Below are 18,834 nucleotides of genomic sequence, written 5' to 3'. Positions count from 1 at the left end.
CTTCTTGAAAAGGAGCAGCTGTCTTTGCCTGTGCATAATGGCATAGATCAAGATGGAGCCAAAGAGTGTGGTGCTGGAATAACATAGCCGGTCAGGCAGCATCTGAGGTGCAGGAGAATCGAGTTTTCAGGCATAAGCTCTTCATCAGGAATTTTATCCTGATGAAGGGCTTATGCCCAAAACATCAATTTTCCTGCTTCTCAGATGCTGCCTGATCTGCTGTGCTTTTCTCGCACCACACTCTTTGACTCTCATCTCCAGCATCAACAGTCCTTACTTTCTCCTAAATCAAGATAGAGACAGGAAGTGCCAATGCAAGAAACTGTGTCGAAAGTTCCTATGAGGAATTTTTTAAAGGATAGAAATGGAAATATTCAAAAAATAGAGCAAATATTGTGACTTCAACCTTGAAGAGGTAACGATCGCTATCATGTTTAGAGCTGCTGAGGCAAGAGAAGACAGTAAAGGTACCAGAATTTTCAGAATAAAACAAAGAAACTGAAGTTCTTAGTGTGCTACAGAAATAATTAAAGATTGATCTAGATATCAGAGAATGGCTGAAAGCTGTATGGGAAGGAAATAAATGGAGGTTACATGGCTAAAGTTTGACTCACAGCCGAAAACTGAGTGTGGTGTATAAATACTATTTAATCATGTACCATTGCATTTTCTTTCACGTTCAGGAAATGAAAACCTGATATGTCCTGTTTCCAGAAGGAACCATGTGGTAAGTTGTCTATTAGTTTGATAATCGTAGAGAAATAGCTTCCTTTCCGTGTCTAGAAGCCATAAATGTAACTGTGAATTAAAGACCTGAAAGCCAAATAAATGTCATTGGAAGATGTTGTACTTACTGATGGTCCTCTTTGACCTGTAGGGCCTGGTTTCCCTACTGAACCAGGTAAACCTGCCAAACCTCGTGGACCTGGCATTCCTTGAGGACCTTGTGTGCCAGAAGGACCCTGTTAAAGACAACGTGGTTTAGAAAATAACTTGGCCTTTTAGTTTCTATGTGTAATAGTGGAGGCAAAACATTATTAAGACATATCCAATTAACCTACTTTTCTAATCATTCTGTTCAGAAATGTTAATCCACACCTGTCTGGATCAGGTGAAATTTGAACACGCCTCTGGATGCAGGGGTAAGGACACTACCACTGTGCCACAAAAGAGCCCATGTATCCAATTTAATTTTATTTTTAAACCAATCTAATATCAGAGATATTAGTACATACTGCTGGGATTGAACCTGGGTCTCTCATTTCAGGAGTGAGGACACTACCACTGCACCACAATAAGGTCCACCCATTGCAGTATTTTTTAAAAAATTAACCAATTTTTCATAATCAACCTTTTCAGACGTTATTACTCACCTTTGGAGCAGGTGGGACTTGAGCCCAGGTGTCCTGTTCCAGGGTAAGGTCACTACCATTGCACCACCAGAAGGTTTGCATATCTAACTCACCATTTTATATTTCAATCAACCTGCTTAGAAACATTATTGCACACCACTGGAATGTGCAGGCCTTGAACCTAGGCCTCTCAGTCTAGAGGGAGGGATACTACCACTGCACTATACAAGGGCTGACATATCCAATTAAAGAAAAGAAGATGCACTACTTGATGCTAATCTTGTTCTCTTTTAACAAGTCTAATTTCTCATGTTTCTGACTATCCCTGATATTAAGAAAAACTAACGTATGTGATTTATGGAGCATCTTTGTTATTAGCCTACAATGATATGCAGCTGAGGGAAATGTGACAATGGTCACAGCAAATTTGATTCAACTACATCTAGAATCTGAGGAATCTAAATTATGTTTACACAAAGAAACTGAATTAAGTATTAAATCATAGTGAATCTTTTTATTTGATGTCTTTTAGAAATTATCTCCCGTATCTCAATCCATCTTTGATAACTAGCACTTTTTTTTAGGCACCAGTTAGTTTACTTACAGGAGGTCCAGATTCACCAAATGAGCCCTTGTCACCAGGGTTACCTGGTTCACCTTTGTTACCAGGAGGTCCAATTTCACCACGTGCGCCAGTTTTGCCAGCTGGACCAGCAGGTCCATCTTTACCAGGGGGACCTGTAGGACCAGGAGAACCTGCACTGCCCTGTTGGGAAAAATAAAGGTTAAGAGAAATTCTAAAAGGATGTGACCTTATTCATGTAGCTGAGAACACTGTATACTTTACTTACTACTTTCTTTATCAAACCTACTAATTCAAGTGATCCGTGCACAGAAACACCAAGGTCCCTCTACTCTTGCACTCCCTTTATAATTCTACCCCATTTTAATTGTTTTCAATGTTGTTTCTACCAAAGTACAGGTACTATAAAAGGCCATGGGGACACAGGAAGAGGAGCTCATGGGTCAGCATAGATTGGTAGTGAGTGGTGTAAGGGCTTAAAGGAAAATGGGGGACAGTGGAGGAGTAGAGAGAGGCATTAGGAGTGAGTGAGAGTCTACTGAGTACAGAGGTGGGATGAGTGATGGCCACAGGGCTGTTTTTATTCTTTATTGCTTTTACTGTAAACTTGAACAAGATCCTAAATCGTTGAGGCCAGCCTTTTCTACAGCTCACTTGGAAGGTTGGTAGGCCCTGTGGCTGGCTCTATACTGTTTCAGGGGTTAGTGGATATGACTCTTGATGTCACTTTCCCTCTGCTGAAATAAAAATCCTGTCACTCAGGGAAGTTTCTCTATGGCTGGGGATATTTTCTGACTGTGCACTTAACTCAGAAGCAAATATTTGGCCGAGTCCCAATGGGAATAAAACGTGCTTGAAGATCACAGGGGATTCTCAAGTTTTCGTGAATAAAACTTTATTCATTTTGTCATATTGTATTTTAGGTTTATCAACATTAATATCAATATTTCATTGCATAGTAGTAATTTTGAATTTAAAATATTTCATTGATACATAGAGAGACATGAATATTTCAACACTTTGCATGTTGTCTGCTGAGCCATATCCTACCTCTGAAAAACTGAGAGAAAAGATCATAGATCCTCAAACATGTGCAAGGTGTGTCAAAAATGGTTTTTATACTAGCTATGGATATGCTGTGAGTGTTAGGAAAATAATGTATTTAATAGCAAATAAGCAAAGATGAAAATTATTTTAGACATTGGTCAGAAAAATATGAGATGCTTTAAGATCTTTACAAAATATGGATTAATGTAACAAGAGAACTAATTCATACTGACATTGAGTGTAACTGTAGACATTACTTACTGCTGGTCCAGTTGCACCGATTGGGCCAGGGCTGCCAGGAAAACCAGAAGAACCCTACAAAAGAAACCATCCCAATTAGACAATTCTCAAAGCTGCTTATGTAACGTACAGCCCAGTTATCATAAACCACATCTTTCCATACATCCCTGTCACTATAGGCGCTGCAAGACGTGTCAGAGTGTGGACATGGATACCACCATTACATGTGGGGACACCTCCCACCTTGTACATGGCAGGTACTCATGTGACTCAGCCAACTTTGTCTATCTTATATGTTGGGGAGAAAGTGAGGTCTGCAGATGCTGGAGATCAGAGCTTGAAATGTGTTGCTGGAAAAGCACAGCAGGTCAGGCAGCATCCAGGGAACAGGAGAATCGAAGGAGGAAGGGCTTATGCCCGAAACGTCGATTCTCTTATCTTATATGTTGCAGGCAAGGATGCCCTGAGGCATGGTACATTGGGGAAACCGAGAAAAGGCTACAACAGATGAAGGGGCACCGCACAACAATCAACAGACAGGAGGGTTTCCTCCCCGTTGGGGAACACTTCAGCAGTCCAGGACATTTGACCTCAGACCTTCGGGTGACCATCCTCCAAGGCAGACTTCGGATCAGGCAGCAGCAAAAAGTGGCCGAGCAGAGGCTGATAGCTAAGTTCGGTACCCATAGGGAGGGCCTCAGCCGGGACCTTGGGTTCATGTCACATTACAGGTCACCACCATTGCACTATACACACACACACAAACACACTCTCTCTCACACACACACAGGCACTCCTATACAAATACATACTTACAGCATCTGCCAATAGTCCACGCGGCAAAGGTACTGCATGTGCTTTAACCAAACGTCCATGTCTCAAACAGTCCTCAGTAAAAGAAAGAGACTGCCATTTGCTGGGAGGTTCTGGCACAGTCACTTTAGGGCATCAGTCTGGAGATTGGAAATGGTGGGCCATCCATTTAGGCTGGTCAGGATCCGGGGGTCAGGATATCTGTGGTCTGGGCAGTGATCTGAGTCAGTCTCATAGGTGCGTTGCAACCAGTCTGAGGATTCATGGATTGTCAGTCAAGAAGCTGCACAGAGATCAGTGAAAGGTCTGGTCAGCATTCAGTCAGGGCTGTCCACCCAAGTTGGGGACTTTGGGGGTTTAATTATGAGGAGAGATTGTACAAATTAGATGTTTTGTCTAGCATTTAGAAGGTTAAAGGATCAAAATCAGCAAAGACAAAGAGGAATTGGGCCACGTCTCAATTATAATAATTGAGCAACACCGTGTAAGGACTGATTCCTGGGTTGCAGCGCCTGAACTGGTGTACTGCTGAGCTTTTAAAAATGGTGCGAGTGGAACAGGCAGCTCAAAGGCCTGGCAGTGGTGAGCCCATCTGCCTCTCCTGCAATGTGATTCTTCAAGAAGGATGCATCAGAGCGCATAATTAATGTTCATCTTCATGTGAGAGAAGTTCCTCTGAGGCATACCAAACTGAGTGCCATGATGCACACTTGACAAAACAGTCTTACGAGAATTTCAGTAGAAGATGGTTTTCGGGTAATGGGCCAAGGAAGCTCCTGCTGAGCCACTCTTAAACCTACTGCCCGTTATAAGGTGATCACACCCAGAGCATGAGTTGGCCATTGAACCCTTCATGTATTCTCCCCCTGTTCAATTAGATCACAGTGGATCTGTACTTTCATTTCAGATCATAGTCCTATATACTGTAATTCAGTCATCCAATAAAAATGAGTCTCCATATTTATATTTTAATTTGATCTAGCCTCACATTGAAGGTGATGCACACTTTGAAGAACACAGTTACCATGGAAAATCCTATGAATGGTCCAGCCTAGTTCTTCCTGCAGATTTGAGGGGGGAATATTATTAAAATTGATCTGATTTTAAAGAAAGTTGAGCAGAATCTTAAATTGAGATAAAACATTTTGTGTACGCAATGCTGAGAAACAAAGCTATGGAATGGGCATTATATTCTCGTGGAGTAAGTAACTATATGAATGGATGGAAGCTCATTATTTCGCAAAGCAAATGCAATACTCATGTAGGACATTAACTTAAATAAGGTGGTGGTAAATACGAATATTAGCTGAGTTGTTGTTTAATAGTAATTCTGATACTCACAGGAGGCCCTGCTGAGCCACGTTCACCTTTCTCTCCTCTGCTTCCAGGAAGACCCTAAAATAATGAAAAAAAAGTGAACTAATTTCACCTATTTTCTGAAAAATCAAAACGCAATTAATCATATATGATGATCAAGATTATAAACGTTTATTTAAAAAAATATTGTATTCATAAATTACCTATAAGTAAACAGAACAGGTACAAAACAGTTCATTACAAACTTTACAGAAAAAAAAAGAAATTTTGGAAATTTTGGCATTCCTCGTTAGAGCTTCAATCCAGTTTTGCAACAAAAACAGTATGTTATAAACACAAAATTAAGGCTACAAGGCTATTGTGAAATGTAACACTCATATTTAGGCAGAATTAAAAATTTTGCATTTTTTTCCTAAAAATCATTTATATGTGCATCCACATTTCTAAATTGGTTGTGTACAGATTTTGCAGATAAAAAGAACAAACAAAACATTGAAATCTTGACATTTCTCAGAGTTTCTTTGCAGTTTCAAAAGCAAAGGCATTTTCTTAAGCAGGAACCTTGTTACATTCATTCTGAGGCAGCAAGAATAGGCCTTCACTATACTTTGCCAAGAAGACCTTAGACGGTGATCTTTCCCCACTATGCGTTGGCAGCAGCTACCCCAAGCTTTGGTGCATCCCTCAGTAAATACAGTAGCGCCTCGACTTACGAACTTCATCCGTTCCGGGACCCGGTTCGCGAACTGAAAAGTTTGCGAACTGAATCAATTTTCCCATTGTTCGGATATTTACGGAGTTTTTTCTCTTTTTTGTCTCTTGGAGGTTGGTGATGCCACAAGAAAACGATCCAGAGAAACTTGGTTTTTTCTTTGTTGCAGAATTTTTCGAAAATGGGACATCACATTGTCATTTAAAATGTTCACTGCTCTGTTGGTCACAGTTTTGTTAGGGTGATGCCTCTCAACAAAAGCCTGCACTTCACTCCATTTGTTCGTAGCTTGAATTTCGTATGTACGTTGAAGCAAAGTTTTACGTACAATCCTGTTCGTAAACCGATTTGTTCGTGAACAGGGTCGTTCGTATGTCGAGGCGCTACTGTATACTATTGGAAAATTTGCTTACCAGTCGACCCGGTAATCCAATTATACCTGTAGGACCTGGTAGGCCAGAGCTGCCTTTTGGGCCAGGGTTCCCATCTGAGCCTTTAGGACCAGGCTGACCATCAAGACCCTAATTAAATAAATTACAGATTAGTCATGCACTGGAACTAAAGTTTAACACACAGTTTTCATCTTTAAATTCTGAGACAGCAAAATTGAACTTGCACCAGGCTCTTTGCATAATATCAATATCAACATCAACATGTTCTCAGAAAGGTCAGCCTGAGGCTTAATCAAAATCAGATCTCAGCTGCATTGTTCAAACTGTCAAATTTATTAGTAACCATTCTTTCACTCAAGTAAGAAAAACATTTTTATGGAGACATGATATAATTTTTTCATAACCCTAAAGAGCTGTGTCAGGTCACTCCCTGTTTTCATTTTTCTCAAGCAAAAACAGCCAAGTCTTTCAGGTGTAATGTCTGAGTCCTGGCATCTTTCTACTGAATGATTTGTGCAACTCCTCCAGTGCCTCTTTATTATGTTCAGAACTGTCCACACAACCAAAATTGTGCTCTAATCAAGTTTCCCTATAAATTTAACAATTACTATGTTGTTCAATTTGATTTTGGTTTTGCATTTTAGGGCCTTATTTACCAGAATCGTTTATTTTAGTGAGTCGTGCATCTGTTTTTCCATGCTTTTCATTTTATTGGTATACGCCAAAGAATATATATCCTCCTTATCTTTCCTAACAAAATATCCCACAATATTTTCATTTGTATTGACGTCCATTTCCCACTTAACCTGAAATAATCGAAAGGCTATTTTCTGCCTGACAGTAAACTATAACTATTATTGATATTCCAGAAATAGGCACCCTATTTACAATATTTCACAGACTCGTTATTAAGTCTCAACTTACCGGAGGTCCAGGAAATCCACTTGGACCTTTAGGACCAATTTCCCCTCGTTCACCCTGAAGAAAATAATTGAGATAATTTTAATAATAAATAATTTTTTTCAGATTTGAGATACATGACATACAATTCATATTAATTGTTGATGATACAATTGTAATTTTGTTTAAATTGCTCTTAATAAATCTGAAGTCGGCATATCTTTATCTGTAACATGTGTATTTTATTTTAGTATATGTACCGTAATGAGATGCAAATAATTAAACCGAAGTAAGCATAGGCCTAACCGTAGCATATAGCTTTCTCAATCTCCTGCTTTATTTCTCACTGTGAATCTTGTTGGGTGTCTCCAGCTGAAGTCCTGCTGAGACAGAGTGTCCACAGGGGTCTTGGGGCAAGATGTTTATTACATGATAGACATTCACCATTTCATTACACCATTTTTTCCTCCAGGATACTGAGATATATCAGGGAATCACTGGCAAGATGAGGAGATCAGTAACTGTGGGTCACAATGGCATGATCCCAACTCCTTTATTCCTTACAGCTGCTTCAGGTGGGCCCAATATTATTCTACCTTATTTTTTGTGCTAGACTCTGCTTTGCAAGGAGATCTAACTTTATAACTACCCTCAAGTGATCTAAATGGCTTTGAAGAAGAAATAAGATCCTAGCTTCAGCTGCACAGGAACAGCACATTGTTATTGCCTCACCAGTCTGCTCCAAAATGCCTGACCAAAATGAAATCCCTTGATTACAAAGGAGGGAGTAGATTTTCTCCTCGAGGAGAACCAGGCCAGGTTCCATTTTATAATGTAGCCTAGTTGATCTTAAATGCACTTACAATTACATGGGCAGATAATTGGGCAGGTTGCATTTGGCTACTCAATCATCCCTGCTTAATTTCCCTTTCTGTGTTACACAAGGTGATTATATTTGAAGTTTAAAACTGATTACAGAGTGTGGCATTTAAAAAAAATGTTTTATATTTTTACATTTTTATACTGATGACAAAAAATGGCAAAAGATAGCCTTTGGAGCATCACCTTACTTCTTTAGTGGATTCAAATCACTTTTGTCCCTCAAGAAAGAAACATTCCCAATAGCTGTTGTAAAAAAGGTCTTCTCCCGAAAATAGTTCAAAATTATAATCTCAAATTGGATGAGCCATTCAAACACTGGCTGTCTCAAACAGTAACATAAGATGTGCAATCATTGCATGTCCCATGTTCAATAAAGACCTTTGGGCTTATAACAGGTCAGACGATGAGATAACCATTTTGTCAGTCTGCTTTTAAAACAGAAAGAAGCTGCTTTGCAGACAGAGTTCCATCAGAATGCTGCTGAACTAACTTTCTTTGAGATCAATTTTCCACACTCCTTAAAGTGAGAGCACGTCACAATCATCATAAAGTATTTCTGCAGCCTAAGTTATTTTACCTGATTTTTAACTGCATAAACATTTATTCAATTAAATCTTCAATAAAATTTACTTACAGGAAGACCACGAGAACCAATAGGACCTGGAGGACCAGCAGGGCCAGACTCGCCCTAATATCAGAAAAATCAATGGATAATTAAAGAGGTTTACAAATTAATGAATTTTTTAAAAAAATTTCAACTATTTGTTGGTTATTTTTCACTCTTTATTTACATAAGTCTATGAGAGATTTTGCAACTAGTGTGCATGCTTCTGGGTATTGGGGAGTGCAGCCAACTGATTCGTAGCAATGATCATATTCCATTAAAGTGACTATCAGATTAATGGATACGTGTCTCTGGTGAAGACCCAACAAAGACATCAATTTACCAATTTACAAAAATGCAACTTATTAACGCAGAGCAAAAGGGACAGTTGTAAATATTTGTTTTACACCTTATCCTATTGTCATTTCCATTGAAGCAATGTCCATTGAGATACATACTGTTTAGCTAATCTTCTGGTACAGATTTTAAGGCTACTGAGATTTAATTTAATCTCCTGCTAGATTCCTGTTTATTTGACAAGAACTTTTCAGATATGTTCAACCAGATTATTCAGGGTTCTGGCATTTCACAACAAGCCCTCTTAATTCAGGTTATTGATCAATGATTTTTGTTAAAGTGGAAACAAGCTTGATATAAATACAAGTAGATAATGGGACAATGCCTGCAAAATGACATCAGACATTTTGGTGACCAACAAAACACTTGAGTTTTAGAATCAAGAGATAAATAGAGGAAGGATTAAAGAAGAATAGAGGAAGGTGGGGAAATTAAAGTGAGTGAATATGCAGTAAGTGAAATAAATGAAGGGTCAGAAAGATTGGAAATTTTTGGAGGGAACAAAAGAAAGATAACAGTTTCAAACAGTAGTTAAAGTTAGATATTTTTAAAACCTCCCACAACAATTTACAAGCTAACACACAACACTCCACAGTTATATTTGGTTTATTTCTATGTAAAAGTGTTTGATTAGCAGTAATTAACAATGATCAACATTAAAAGGGAACTTATGTTATTAATTACTTTGGCCGGCATGTTTACTGAGCAATTAATGCTTAAATGCATGCAGAGATTATGAAGATGTTGAACTTGAGATGTCACTTTTGTGAAACCTAGTGAGACCCAGTACACACTAGACAACAACTTGTGGTATTTATAACTTCTAGGGTATCTCTTCCTCACTACATGGTGTGACCAATTTATTTAATAATATTGATTTGTATACATATGACACTATTTCTTTACCAGAGTCTGTTATATTTTCTTCAGCCTTTATTTTATTAATTGATACTAAACAGCAATCAATCTTTCTCAGGTGACAAACATCAAAGTTTTTGGAAAATGTTAAGTTACCCGCCCTCCTGTAGGGCCTGGTTGACCTGGTGGACCCATAGGGCCTTGCTGCCCCTGCAAGAGAATAGAAATAGTAAAAACGTTGAGCACAGATTTTGTTACCAAAAGAAAGTGACTAACAAGATGCAGACAAAATTCTGTGCACTCACTGAGGTACCATCTTTGCCGGGTGCACCATCAAATCCCATTGGACCAGCCTCCCCCTGTCATAGAAAATACAGACTTAGTTCTGTGCAAACCTGAATATCAACACAAAATATTTTATATCTAAAACAAAAAGAATTATATTCAATAGAGGGTTAGAAAAATGGAATAAAGAACAATACTTACTCTTTCACCTTTAGGCCCAATACCGCCTGGCTGACCGTTTTCACCTGGCATACCTTGTAATCCTGAAGGGCCCATTGGGCCTGGTGGGCCTGCAGGCCCAGGAAGACCCTGACATTCAAAGATGAAGCAACAATGAACTTAAGTACTGGCTCTCCTTGTCTGTGTATATACATGATTTATTTCTGAAAAAATTGACAAAGTTGCTTACTTGCGCTCCGGCTGATCCACTGTCACCAGGAAGCCCACGTGGCCCTGTAGGCCCAGAGGAACCAGGGGGTCCATGCTCACCTGCAGGACCAGCCTCACCCTAGAGTTTAAAGATGGAACATGAAATAATGCTAAAACTCTTTTATTTAACAAGAAGCCCGCATTCAAAATGAATCTGACATGAAACTTACTTTTGAACCAGGCGCTCCTGGGGAACCATTTTCACCTCGGGGACCCTAGCAAAAAGCAAATTGTCAAAATGATGTACTCCTATCAAAATAAAAACAACTCTGAATGGTTTAAGTAGTGAACACAATAGTTGGACATGAAATTACAAGGCAGAGAAGTGGATCAGTTTATTCTCTGCTTTGACCTCATAATTTTAATGCATTGTTTGAGCTGAGAGGACACCTTTTGTTAGAAACTCTGAAGCTATCTTGAGAATGTGACTTAAAAGGAATTTGGGATTTACATATTAATGAACTAAAACTAGTAAACCCATTCTAAAAGATGAAAGACTTAATCTAAGTTTATTTAATATATTTGAGCCACATGACACTGTAACCTTTTGCTATAAATTCTGTGCCTTATGGTCCTGCTCCACAACCACTTGATGAAGAAGCTGTTGGACTATAACCTGGTATTGTGTGATTCTTAACTTTGTCCAACCCTGTCCAACACCGGCTCCTCCAAATCTTGATTATTGTAGGTTCCTGTTTCACTGGTTCCCAGGCATTTACCCTGAGTTTCTATTGGCATGTCATATCCAGCAGATGTTACATTTTATTCCTGAATCCCTTATATACCATAAGATGTAAAAATTTTTCAGGTTTCTATTGCTCCATAACTTCAGCGGGTGTTTGGTTCATGTGCGTAAATGGGGTTTCTGCCAAGCCTCTGGGGGTCGAATGAGAGAAGCCCCCTGGAAATAAATCACTTAAATGTCTCATCATCCAGAAGACCCTGTCAGATACTAATAGATTACTCCAGACACAACAACTTGTTCACTATCCAGTCTCTTTGTTAAATTTCTCTGCATCCTGAACTACCATACTGCCATGACCCATGTGTAAAAAGGATAACAAACCCATGGAGATCATCTCAGGTCATGGATTCAGTGGAAACAACTTTTATCTGACTTTTATCCATGATCTACAGAAAACAAAATGGTTCTTATAAGACAAGAAGGTTTATTACATGACAGCAACAAGTAAAATGGCATTTGATAAGGTTTAATTACTAAAACTTTAGCGACCTGTTTCAGAGAGGAGCGAAGGCTGGGCCATTGAATGTAAGATAAGCAGATTTTGGATCTACAAGGGGCAGCAATATTTGTGGACGTGTGGGGGAGTGGGGCAATCAGAACACTGAAATTAAGGTCAGAATTGGATCATCCATAATCTTATTGACTGGTGGCAAGTTCAAGAATCTGAATGATCCTCTCCAGCTCCATCTCTTATATTTGTGTTTTGAATTACTTGTCATTCTGTATCTTTGGGCTACAGCCAAGGACGACAGTAGCTGAGTGCTCCCACTACCATTGCTGTGTCTGATGAAGGTTCTCTTTCCTCTTGTCCACCTTTTGCAGCAAGACCAGCAGAGATGAGCTAGAGAACATTGGATCCTACTCTCTGCCGTGATGCACCATGTTGTAATATTCTTTTTGACTAGATGCTCTTGAATAGCAAATTCAGTCCCTATTCCAGCCAAAATGCACCCCAGAACCACAGAATCAGAATTTTAAAATTGTTACAGCGACAAAGGAAGCTCTTGAGCCCAACGTATCTGCACTGGCTGTCCGAACGATTATGACTTTGCGTCACCTTCTTGCTTTCCCCCCTTTCCCCTGTACATTGTTTCTATTCATATGATCCTCTTGAATCGAACCCTTGATTGAAGCTGCCTCCAACATATTTCCAGGCAGCACATCCCAAACCCAAGTCACTTGCTGTATGAAAATGATGTTTTTTACCTCGCATCATGTTTTTCTCTTTAGCAAGTAACTTTAGATTTGTGCCCTCTTATTGATCCTTTCACAAGTTGGTACAGTTTTTCCATATCCCCATTGTTTACACACCTCATGATTTTGACAGATTGAATCTCCTCTTCACCTTTCCTCACCAAAGAAAACAGTCCCGCCTTCTAAAATCTATCCTGATAATTGAAGTTTCTCATTCCTGGAAACATTTTGTTAAACCTCTTCTGCACTCTCACCAATGCCTTCACCTTGAGGTTTTGTTCCCGTTACTATACACAATATTTCAGTTGAGATCGAAATGGGGTCTTATACGAATTCTGCTGTACCTCCCAGCACTTGTTCTCTATGTCACTTAATAAAGCTAGGATATTGTATGCTTTATTACCTGCGCTCTTTACCTTTGCTGCAATCTTTAATGACTTATGCACTTATAAACTCAGGTCTCTCAACCCATAGAATCAGAGAGTCATAGAGATATACAGCATAAAAACAGATCCTTCAGCCCAACGCGTCCATTCTGACCAACTATCCTAAACAAATCTAATCCCATTTGTCAGCATTTGACCGATATACCTCAAAACCCTTCCTACTCATATACACATCCTTATGCTTTTTAAATGCTGTAATTGTACCAGCCTCTACCAATTCCTCTAGCAGCTCATTCCATACATGCACCACCATCTGCATGAAAACGTTGCCCTTTAAGTCTCTTTTATATCTTTCCCCTCTCACCTTAAACATATGCCTTTGTGTTTTCGACTCCCTCAGGCCAGGGGAAAGGCCTTGTCTATTTATCATATCAATGCCCCTCGTGATTTTGTAAACCTCTATTAGATTATCCCTCAGTCTATTCAACCTTTCTCTATAACTCACACACCTCAATCCTGGCAACATTTTTGTAAATCTTTTCTGAACCCTTTCAAGTTTCACAACATTCTTCCTATAGCAGGGAGACCAGAATTGAACACAGTATTGCAAAAGTGGCCTGACCAATGTCCTGTACAACTGCAACATGACCTCCCAACTCCTATACTCAATGCCCTGACCAATAACGGAAAGCATACCAACAATTTCTTTACCATCCTATCTACCTGAGACGGCATTTTCAAGGAACCATCCTGCACTCCAGGGTCTCTTTGTCAGCAACACTCCCCAGGCCCTTACCATTACGTGTATAAGTCCTGCCTTGCTTTGCCTTTCCAAAATGCAGCACCTCACATTTATCTAAATTAAACTCCATTTGCCTCTCACAGCACATTGGCCCATCTGACCTAGATCCCATTGTAATCTGAGGTAACCTTCTTCACTGTCCACTACACCTCCAATTTTGGTGTCATCTACAAACTAACTAACTATACCTCCTATGTTCCCATCCAAATCATTTATATAAATGATGAAAAACAGTGGACCCAGCACCGATCCTTGTGGCACTCCACTGGTCACCGGCCTCCAGTCTGAAAAGCAACCCACCACCACTACCCTCTGTCTTCTACCATCGAGCCAGTTCTGTATCCAAATGGCTAGTTCTCCCTGTATTCCATATGATCTAACCTTGCTAACCAGTCAACCATGGGGAACCTTGTCAAATGCATTACTGAAGTCCATATAGATCACATTCAGTGCTTTGCCCTCATCAATACGCTTGTTACTTCTTGAAAAACCTCAACTAAGTTAGTGAGACATGGTTTTGCATACACAAAGCCATGTTGACTATCCCTAATCAGTCCTTGCTTTTCCAAATACATGTGCATCCTGTCCCTCAGGATTCCCTCCAACCGCCACCAATGTCAGGCTCAGTAATCTACAGTTCCTTCATTTTTCCTTTCCACCTTTCTTAAATAGTGGCATCACGTTAGCCAACCTCCAGGTTCCAGCACCTCACCTGTGGCTATCGATGATACAAATATCTCAGCAAGGGGCCCAGCAATCTCTTCCCTGGATTCCCACAGAGTTCTAGGGTACACCTGATCAGGTCCTGGGGATTTGTCCACTTTTATGCATTTCAAGTCATCCAGCACCACCTCCTCTGTAATATGAACCTTTTGCAAGATGTCACCATCTATTTCCCTACATTCTATATCTTTCATGCAAAATACTCATTTAATATCTCCCCCATCTCCTGGTATTCCACACATAGGTGACCATGCTGATATTTAAGGGCCCTCATTCTCACCCCAGTTACTCTTTTGTCCTGAATGTATTTGTTGAATTCCTTTGGATTCCCTTTAACCCTATTTGCCAAAGTTATCTCGTGTCCCCTTTTTGCCCTCCTGATTTCCCTCTTAAATATACTCCTATTGTTTTTATACTCTTCTAGGGAATGTGTCAATTTCTGCGGTCTACACCTGATGGGTGCTTCCTCCTTATTCTTGACCAAAACCTCAATTTTTCTAGTCATCCAGCATTCCTTACATCTACCAGCCTTTCCTTTCACCCTAAAAAGAAACATACTGTCTCTGGACTCTCATTATTGAAGACTTCCCATTTTAGATTCCATTTAGTGTGGAAACAGGCTCTTCAACCCAACAAGTCCACACCAACCTTCCAAAGAGCAACCCACCCCCTACATTTGCCCCTGTCAAATCCACCTAACACTTATGGGCAACTTATGCACATCTTTGGACTATGGGAGGAAACCAGAGCACCCAGAAGAAACTCACACAGGCACAGGGAGAATGTGCAAACTCTACACAAACAGTTGCCTGAGGCAGGAATTGAACCTGGGTCCCTGGTGCTGTGAGACAGCAATGCTAACCACTGAGCCACTGTGCCACCCATCCCATTATTTGTGAACATCTGCCTCCAATCAAATGTTGAAACTTTTTGCCTAATGCTGTCAAAATTAGCCTGCCTCCAATTTAGAACTTTAACTTTCAGATCTGGTCTATCCTTTTCCATCACTATTTTAAAAGCAATAGAATTATGGTCACTGGCCCCAAAGTGCTCCCCCACTGACGCCTCAGTTACCTGCCCTGCCTTATTTCCCAAGAGTGGGTCAAGTTTTGCACCTTCTCTCATAGGTACATCCACATGCTAATTCAGAAAAAATTCTTGTACACAGTTAACAAATTCCTCTCTATCCAAGCCCTTAACACTATGGCAGTCCCACTCTATGTTTGGAAAGTTAAAATCCCCTACCATAACCACCCTATTATTCTGACAGATAACTGAGATCTCCTTACAAGTTTGTGCCTCAATTTCCCCCTGACTATTGAGGTGTCAATAGTACAATCCCAGTAAAGTGATCACCCCTTTCTCATTTCTCAATTCCACCCTAATAACTTCCCTAGACATTTTTCCAGGAATATCCTTTCTAAGTATGGTTGTAATGTTATCCCTAATCAAAAACGCCACTCCTCCTTTTCAGCTGCCTCCCACTCTATCCTTCCTATAGCATCTATACCCTGGAACATTAAGCTTCCAGTGCTGTCCATCCCTGAGCCCCCCTGCACATCATTTAGGGTAGTACCTTTTGGGAGCTGAAATCTGAGATTAAAGTAGCACAGGCTATCATAGAATCATAGCATCCCTACAGTGTAGGGAGGCAATGGCCTAGTGGTATTATCACTGGACTATTAATCCAGGGACCCAGGTAATGTGCTACAAACCCATATTTGAATCCTGCCATGGCAGTTGGTGGAATTTGAATTCAATTAAATACTTGGAACTAAGAGTCTAATGACCATAAATCAATTGTCAGGGGAAAACCTATCTGGTTCACTAATGCCATTTTTACCTGGTCTGGTCTACATGCGACACCAGAACCACAGCAATGTGATTGACTCTCACCTGCTTCTCTGAGGGGCAGGTAAATGTTGGCCTAGCCAGCGATGCTCTAATCCTGCAAATATTTGAAAAAGTCATTTGGCCTGTCAAGTCCACACTAACCCTTAGAAGAGAATCTTACCCAACCCCCTAAACTACATATACATCCACCTAACCTGCTCATCTTTGGACCGTGGAAGTAAACCAGAGGAAGCCCATGCAGACACAGGAAGAATGTGCAAACATGACACAGACAGTCGCCTGTGGCTGGAATCGAACCTGGGTCCTTGGCACTGTGAGGCAGCAGTGGTGATTTCTGAGATCCTGAGGGGACTTAAACAGGTGGGTGTGGAAATGATGTTTCTTCTTGTGGGAGAATCTAGAACTAGGAGCCATAGTTTAAAAATAAGAGGTTGTCCATTTAAGACAGAGGCAAGGATTTCTTTCTCTTTTAGAGAAAGTTGAGAGTATTTGGAAATCTCTCTGTCAAAAGGGTGCAGTACATTTAAATATTTTTAAGGCAGAGGTGGATAGATTTTTGATTATCAAGGGAGTGAAAGACCATCGGGGATATGTTTAAAGTCAGACCAACCATGATACTATTAAATGGTGGGGTATGTTTAAAGGGTCCAGGAATGGCTGATGAAGGGCTCTGGCATGAAACATTGATTTTCCTGCTCCTCGAATACGGCCTGATCTGCTGTGCTTTTCCAGCAACACACTCTCAACTCTGATCTCCAGCATCTGCAGACCTCACTGTCTCCCATAAGTAAATTATTACCTAATCCAAAAAAAAATCAAATGGTTGAATGGAGGTGCATTGACATGGTAAGACAGAACATTTGACAGGGTTAGGGAAAAGCGTTGAAGGTTGGTGACCACGAGTCAGAATGATGAATATTGTTATTGATCCCAGCTGATTGTAATACTTGACAAATAAAATTCCAGAATGAAACCTAGCTTGGTGGATTGAAAGTTGGTTGGCTGACAGGAAACAAAGAGTAGTGATAAACGGCTCCATTTTGGAATGGCAGGCAGTGACGAGTGGGGTACCGCAGGGATCAGTGCTGGGACCGCAGCTTTTTACAATATATATTAAATGATATAGAAGATGGTATTAGTAATAACATAAGCAAATTTGCTGATGATACTAAGCTGGGTGGCAGGGTGAAATGTGAGGAGGATGTTAGGAGATTACAGGGTGACCTGGACAGGTTAGGTGAGTGGTCAGATGCGTGGCAGATGCAGTTTAATGCGGATAAATGTATGGTTATCCACTTTGTTGGCAAGAACAGGAAGGCAGATTACTACCTAAATGGAATTATTTTAAGTAAAGGGGAAGCACAAAGAGATCTGAAGGGCTTTTGCCCAAACGTCGATTTTACTGCTCCTCGGATGCTGCCTGAACTGCTGTGCTCTTCCAGCACCACTAATCCAGAATCTGGTTTCCAGCATCTGCAGTCATTTTTTTACCCCGTTCTTGTACACCAGTCAATGAAGGTAAGCATGCAGGTACAGCAGGTAGTGAAGAAGGCTAATAGCATGCTGGCCTTCATAACAAGAGGGATTGAATATAGAAGCAAAGAGGTTCTTCTGCAGCTGTACAGGGCCCTAGTGAGACCACACCTGGAGTATTGTGTGCAGTTCTGGTCTCCAAATTTGAGGAAAGACATTCTGGCTATTGAGGGAGTGGAGCATAGGTTCACAAGGTCAATTCCTGGAATGGCAGGACTACCTTACGCTGAAAGACTGGAGCGATTGGGCTTGTATACCCTTGAGTTTAGAAGATTGAGAGGGGATCTGATTGAGACATATAAGATTATTAAAGGATTGGACACTCTGGAGGCAGGAAACATGTTTCCGCTGATGGGTGAGTGCCGAACCAGAGGACACAGCTTAAAAATACGGGGTAGACCATTTAGGACAGAGATGAGGAGAAACTTCTTCACCCAGAGAGTGGTGGCTGTGTGGAATGCTCGGCCCCAGAGGGCAGTGGAGGCCCAGTCTCTGGATTCATTTAAGAAAGAGTTGGATAGAGCTCTCAAGGATAGTGGAATCAAGGGTTATGGAGATAAGGCAGGATCAGGATACTGATTAAGGATGATCAGCCATGATCATATTGAATGGTGGTGCAGGCTCGAAGGGCAGAATGGCCTACTCCTGCACCTATTGTCTATTGGCTAACATCAACTGGCCACGAAACAGCATGACCCGCTCTCATTAGTATCCTTACATACAGATGAGGAAGGACACCACTTTGACTGGGACAACACATCCATCCTAGGACAAGCCAAACTGAGACATGCACGAGAATAATATGTTTAAATTTTACAGTTGATTA

The 18,834-nt window shown here is 40.5% G+C and overlaps 1 protein-coding gene and 1 long non-coding RNA gene across 2 annotated transcripts in view; one reads left to right on the top strand and one right to left on the bottom strand.

The window, feature by feature from the left end:
* LOC122556849 (uncharacterized) overlaps positions 1 to 18,834 on the bottom strand; it is a 184,233-nt gene that overhangs the window by 29,915 nt on the left and 135,484 nt on the right. Inside the window, exons 29-40 of the mRNA XM_043704102.2 lie at positions 10,942 to 10,986; positions 10,752 to 10,850; positions 10,544 to 10,651; positions 10,363 to 10,416; positions 10,214 to 10,267; positions 8,873 to 8,926; positions 7,381 to 7,434; positions 6,478 to 6,585; positions 5,377 to 5,430; positions 3,244 to 3,297; positions 1,957 to 2,118; positions 855 to 962 (exon numbers count right to left, since the gene is read on the bottom strand). Of these exons, the coding sequence (XP_043560037.2) occupies positions 855 to 962; positions 1,957 to 2,118; positions 3,244 to 3,297; positions 5,377 to 5,430; positions 6,478 to 6,585; positions 7,381 to 7,434; positions 8,873 to 8,926; positions 10,214 to 10,267; positions 10,363 to 10,416; positions 10,544 to 10,651; positions 10,752 to 10,850; positions 10,942 to 10,986 (954 nt within the window). The remainder of the gene's footprint in view (positions 1 to 854; positions 963 to 1,956; positions 2,119 to 3,243; positions 3,298 to 5,376; positions 5,431 to 6,477; positions 6,586 to 7,380; positions 7,435 to 8,872; positions 8,927 to 10,213; positions 10,268 to 10,362; positions 10,417 to 10,543; positions 10,652 to 10,751; positions 10,851 to 10,941; positions 10,987 to 18,834) is intronic.
* On the top strand, positions 250 to 9,200 carry LOC122556850 (uncharacterized). The gene is made up of 3 exons (XR_015757571.1): positions 250 to 727; positions 7,829 to 7,931; positions 8,875 to 9,200. It is a non-coding gene; the product is annotated as an uncharacterized LOC122556850 (long non-coding RNA).

Source organism: Chiloscyllium plagiosum, unplaced genomic scaffold (genome assembly GCF_037043375.1).
Source record: "Chiloscyllium plagiosum isolate Xiang-an unplaced genomic scaffold, Cpla_swu_hap1 HiC_scaffold_7, whole genome shotgun sequence".
In the NCBI taxonomy this organism is placed as follows: Eukaryota; Metazoa; Chordata; class Chondrichthyes; order Orectolobiformes; family Hemiscylliidae; genus Chiloscyllium; species Chiloscyllium plagiosum.
Note: the sequence above shows the minus strand (reverse complement) of the source record. Positions and strands in the feature narration are given on the sequence as shown.